This window comes from Vigna radiata, chromosome 1, assembly GCF_000741045.1.
Source record: "Vigna radiata var. radiata cultivar VC1973A chromosome 1, Vradiata_ver6, whole genome shotgun sequence".
NCBI classification, from domain to species: domain Eukaryota; kingdom Viridiplantae; phylum Streptophyta; class Magnoliopsida; order Fabales; family Fabaceae; genus Vigna; species Vigna radiata.
Genome location: NC_028351.1, coordinates 35,264,035 through 35,269,465, shown reverse-complemented (window position 1 = coordinate 35,269,465; position 5,431 = coordinate 35,264,035). Strand labels below are relative to the sequence as shown.

Sequence of the window (5,431 nt, the reverse complement as noted above, 5' to 3'; positions counted from 1 at the left end):
ACGTACAGAATTTCAATATCGTGATTATATCATATTTACAAAATTTGATTCAGTTGTATAATATAAAATGAATTAGGTTAAATTATATCATTCATCTAAAATATTTGTGTAAAGAAATGAGACGGAAAATATTTAAACTTTCGTACAGTCTCAAAGAATGAAAAATATTTAATCTTTTTGGTGGCATTGATGAAGGGAGGAACGTTGATGTTTTGTAATGTCTGAAAAAGAAGATAAAATATGAAACTGATTTTGATTTTATAAATTTAGCATGGAAATTAAAATGGATAGAGAGATGGTTATGTGTATATATATAAAGGGTATTTAGTATGCATAACCCATAACCACTTCTTTCTAATAAAAAAGAACTTGCTTCTTTATATTAGCTTTTGTTTAAAAATGATTTCCTCCTTCTTTATCCTTCTGTTTCTTTATTTGCTTTCTATGTCAAGCTTTGGTGTGTGCAGAGAGACAGTGTGCATTGGAAGTGAGAGAGAGACACTGTTGAAGTTGAAACATCATCTCATTGATCCTTCAAATAGACTTTCTTCTTGGAATGCTTCTCTCAATCCCAATTGTTGTCATTGGTATGGAGTTCTCTGCAACAACATCACATCTCATGTTGCAGAGCTTCACCTCACCACTCCACTTCCTACGTTCTCTTTCGATGTTTTTGAACGTTATGAAATTTATCAAGTTTACGAAGAAGTTTATGAAGAAGTTTATGAAGAAGCTTATGAAAAAGCATACAAAGAGTATAGTAGAAGGGCATTCAGTGGAGAGATAAATCCTTGTTTGGTTGATTTAAAGCATTTGAATTATTTGGATTTCAGCGGCAATATTTTTTATAGGAAGCCATTTCCTTCTTTCATTGCAACAATGACTTCCTTAACTCACCTCAACCTTTCTAATGCTGAATTCAGGGGGAACATTCCTCCTCAGATTGGAAATCTCTCAAATTTGCTCTATCTTGATTTAAGTTATGCTGCCAATGGAACAATTCCTTCCCAGATAGGGAATCTCTCCAATTTGTTGTACCTTGACCTCTCTTATGCTTTCAACGGAAGAATTCCTCCTCAGATAGGGAATCTCTCCAACTTGCTCCACCTCGACCTCAGAGGATATTATGATTATGAAGAATCTTTATTTTATAAAAATGTTGATTGGCTGTCAAGTCTTTCCAAGCTTTGTTATCTTGACTTGAGCAACACTTGGTCACTTGTAAAAGGTATGCCAATTCCTTCTTTTCTTGGCTCAATGACCAACTTAATTCACTTGGACCTCTCTAATTCTGGATTTATGGGCAAAATTCCTCCCCAGATTGGTAATCTTTCAAATTTGGCGTATCTAGACTTAAGTTATGCTGCCAATGGAACTACCCCCTCTCAAATCGGAAATCTCACCGACTTGCTTTACCTTCGTCTTCAAGGTGATTATTTTGTTGGAAATGATGACTGGTTGTCAAGTCTTTCAAAACTTGAATATCTTGATTTAGGATATGCAAACCTATCCCAATCATTTGATTTTCCTTACATTGTGCAAGCTCTTCCTTCTTTGATGCACCTACAATTGTCAGGATGTACACTTCCTCCCTATAATCAGCCATCTTTTCTTAATATCTCGTCTCTCGTCACTCTTGATCTTTCCTTTACTTCTCCTCTTTCTACAATTTCTTTTGTTCCAAAGTGGATATTTGGACTGAAAAAACTTGTTTCTCTTTTCTTATATGATAACTACTTTGAAGGTCCAATTCCAGATGGTCTTCGAAACCTCACACTACTTGAAAATCTTAATTTGAATGAAAATTCATTCTCATCTTCAATACCTACTTGGTTTTACAATAGTTTTCCTCATCTAAAGTTCTTGGGCCTATCAAGAAACAAATTACAAGGAACTATTTCTGATGCCTTAGGAAATATCACTTTTCTAGTTACACTTGATTTGTCTTACAATAAACTTGAAGGTCCACTTCCAACTTCTTTAGGAAAGGTGACTTCTCTAGTTGAACTTGATTTATCATCCAATAAACTTGAAGGACCAATTCCAATTTCTTTTGGTTATCTATGCAACTTAAGGGTGATACGTTTCTCATATCTCAAACTCAACCAACATATTAATGAAATTTTAGATATTCTTTCTCCTTGTATTGTCCATGGACTCACAATACTTCGAGTTGAAAGTTCTCAACTTTCAGGCAATCTTCCAGTATCATTTGGAAAACTTTCATCACTGAGATATCTTTCTCTGTCCGAGAATCAGCTTAGTGGAAATCCATTCGAAAGTCTTAGATCACTTTCTAAATTGTCATATCTTGATATTGGTTATAATCGTTTTGAAGGAGTTGTCATGGAAAATCATCTCATTAATCTTGTGAGTTTGAGTATCCTTCATGCATCAGGAAACAATTTGACTTTAAAAGTGGGTCCCAGTTGGCATCCTACTTTTCAACTTACTGTTTTGGATATGAGCTCCTGGCAGTTAGGTCCTAACTTTCCTTCATGGATTCAGTCACAACACAAACTTGACTATTTAGACATGTCTAACACGGGAATTTTAGATTCTATTCCCTATTGGTTTTGGAAAACATTTTCTCAAGCTTCTTTTCTAAATCTCTCTCATAATCATATCCATGGTGAGCTTGGGACTACATTAAAGAATCCAATATCTATCCCCTCTGTTGATCTAAGCGCAAATAACTTACGTGGCAAATTTCCCTTACTTTCAAATCGTGTGGGTTTTCTGGACCTTTCAAGCAATTCATTTTCCAAACCAGTGGATGATTTTTTATGCAAAAATGATAAGAAGCCAATGAATTTAGAATTTCTCAATCTTGCATCGAATAACTTGTCTGGAGAAATACCTGATTGTTGGGACATGTGGCCATATCTAGTGGATGTGAATTTACGAAACAATAATTTTGTTGGGAACATTCCCCAATCTATGGGTTCATTGACAGAACTCAAATCATTACGCATCCATAAAAACTTACTCTCAGGAACATTTCCAACAATTTTGAAGAAGACCAAACAATTGATTTTATTGGATATTGGAGAAAATAAATTTTCAGGAACAGTTCCAGCTTGGGTTGGAGAAAGTTTTTTAGATATGAAGATTCTTATCCTTCGATCAAATAGATTTTCGGGTCATATTCCTAAAAAAATATGTGATATGAGTCTTCTTCAAGTGTTAGACCTTGCACAAAATAATTTGACTGGATATGTACCTACTTGTATTAACAGCTTGAAGGCCATGACACAAATTTACAAAAGTACATATCCTCTTATCATTTGTTTTGCTATGAATGATACATCTGGATACTCAGAGGATAGTATAGTAAGTGTTCTTCTTTGGTTGAAAGGAAGAGGAGATGAATACAAAAACTTTCTCGGGTTGGTAACAAACATTGATTTGTCAAATAACAAATTAGTTGGAGAAATACCAAAAGAGATCACAGATTTAAATGGTTTGTTATTTTTGAACTTGTCTCACAACCAACTTATTGGTCACATTCCACAAAACATCGGTAATATGGGATCATTGTTGTCCATTGATTTCTCAAGGAATGAACTTTCTGGTGAAATCCCTTCAACCATTACAAATTTGAGCTTTCTAAGTATGTTAGACTTGTCTTATAATCATTTGGATGGAAAAATTCCAACAGGAACTCAACTGCAATCCTTTGATGCCTCTAACTTTATTGGCAACAATCTTTCTGGCCCACCACTACCCATCAATTGCAGCTCCAATGACAAAAGTTATGATCACAATGGCGAAGGGAGTGATAAGCATGGAGTGAACTTATTTTTTGTGGGAATGACATTTGGATTTGTGGTGGGATTTTGGATAGTAGTTGGTCCTTTGGTCATTTGTAGATCATGGCGTTATGCCTATTTTCATTTCCTTGATAATGTGTGGTTCAAGCTTCAATACTTTTTTTAATGTGAGTACAATATCTAATGTGGTGAAAAATAAAATTATTATAAAACAGGGAAGTTAATTTGGATTACTCTGTATTGCATAGTTGTTCAAATTTTCAGGTCATTTCTGTATTGTTTGATATAGTTTGAAATGTGAGAGTGTTATTTCAAATTTCAAAGCTAGAGAATCTCCATGATCAACTTATTATAGATTAATTATAGCTAATTTAGTCTTTGAAGATCAACAAATTGTAATCTATTGTTAGAAAAATTAGACGGGACGAACTTAATTTGAACCATGTAGAACTCTTGTTGAAAAGAACTGAAGGAAGATATTTAATGAGTTGCTTGGCTTTTAGATACTCAAAGGCATTCATATTCAAATTTATAGATTGTTACAATTATTTCTCAATAACGAGATTCAAAGGCATTATAAAATACTACTTTCTTTCTCAATAGCACTTTCTTTCCCAAAAGCAAGGCAAAAGTAATTATTGAGATATGACAACAATTGCTCGCAGTAAGGATGTGCACTTTAGAGTCACTCATTAGACAGGCATTATAGTTTCAGATTTTGCTAGTTTTGGTCATTGATTGGTATTTTGGTAGTTTCAGTTTTCAAAGGTAAAAGGTAAATGTTGAATGCTATAAATAAAAGCTTATAAAAGAGAAGTGATTCATGGAAGAGGCAGAGTAAAGAAAAGTAGTACTGGAAAGTAAGCAGATGCTGGATAAAATATGTTAGTTTGTGTTGTCATCTGAAATTAAATGCGTGATCATCCAAACATAAAAGCACAACCCAAATAAAAAAATATTACATACAAGAGAGTTTAACTACTCATGTTGATGACCTTTCTAGCAAGACATGGAATATTTGTCTGCATTTCATACTTTCCTAAGATATTACAATAAGTTTAGAGAGAAATCCTAAGAAAAGATTCTAAAGAAGAAGCTGCCAAAAATAGAGTGATATTCTCAATACTACTTTAGCGAGATTTCCTCCTATGCAAGGTTTTCTTGTGACTGAAGCTTCTTGCTCTCATGATCTCTTGATATTTCCTTTCTAAGAGGGTTTCCTCTAACTGCAACCTTTCTTTATGAAACTTATTCTATAGATCCAATCTTTGAAGTTTTCTTCATGAGATGGTTTTCTCCTTAGCTTCAGCACCATGTTTGCTGCTTTAATTCAACTATGCATACCATTTTTTACTTCTTCTAAATCGCCTTTCAGCGTCAGCCTCAATCCTACAACTCGACTCCACATAATTCTTATATTTTTGCAAAGGTGTTGCAATTTAATAAAAAAAACATGTTAATTTCACACTAAACAAATTCTCCACACAACATTGTGCATTCTAATAATTGAAGGTTTTTTGTGGTTATTCTTAGTTGATTTAAAAGTCAAATACTAACCATTAAATAAAATCCAATAAAATTAATCTCCCATTTCCATAATTTCTATTTATTTTTATGTTAATTCCTTCTTATTTTTATAGGCTAATATATAAATTAAT

General features: G+C 33.4%; 1 protein-coding gene across 1 annotated transcript; it reads left to right on the top strand.

The window, feature by feature from the left end:
* Positions 1-204: 204 nt before the first annotated feature.
* On the top strand, positions 205-3,939 carry LOC106762512 (leucine-rich repeat receptor protein kinase EMS1-like). Its single transcript, XM_014646479.2, has 6 exons — positions 205-720; positions 757-929; positions 999-1,228; positions 1,577-2,056; positions 2,207-3,268; positions 3,335-3,939. Exons 1-6 carry the CDS (start codon positions 400-402, stop codon positions 3,937-3,939), a joined length of 2,871 nt encoding a protein of 956 aa, XP_014501965.1. The 5' UTR covers positions 205-399.
* Positions 3,940-5,431: the final 1,492 nt, after the last annotated feature.

Excerpts from the sequence above, each read along its gene's own strand:
- LOC106762512 (XM_014646479.2), top strand. The coding sequence starts at position 400 with ATGATTTCCTCCTTCTTTATCCTTCTGTTTCTTTATTTGCTTTCTATG. Across the intron at positions 721-756 it reads ACGAAGAAGTTTATGAAGAA|TATAGTAGAAGGGCATTCAG; the intron begins GTTTATGAAGAA and ends GCATACAAAGAG. Across the intron at positions 3,269-3,334 it reads CATGACACAAATTTACAAAA|TAAGTGTTCTTCTTTGGTTG; the intron begins GTACATATCCTC and ends AGGATAGTATAG.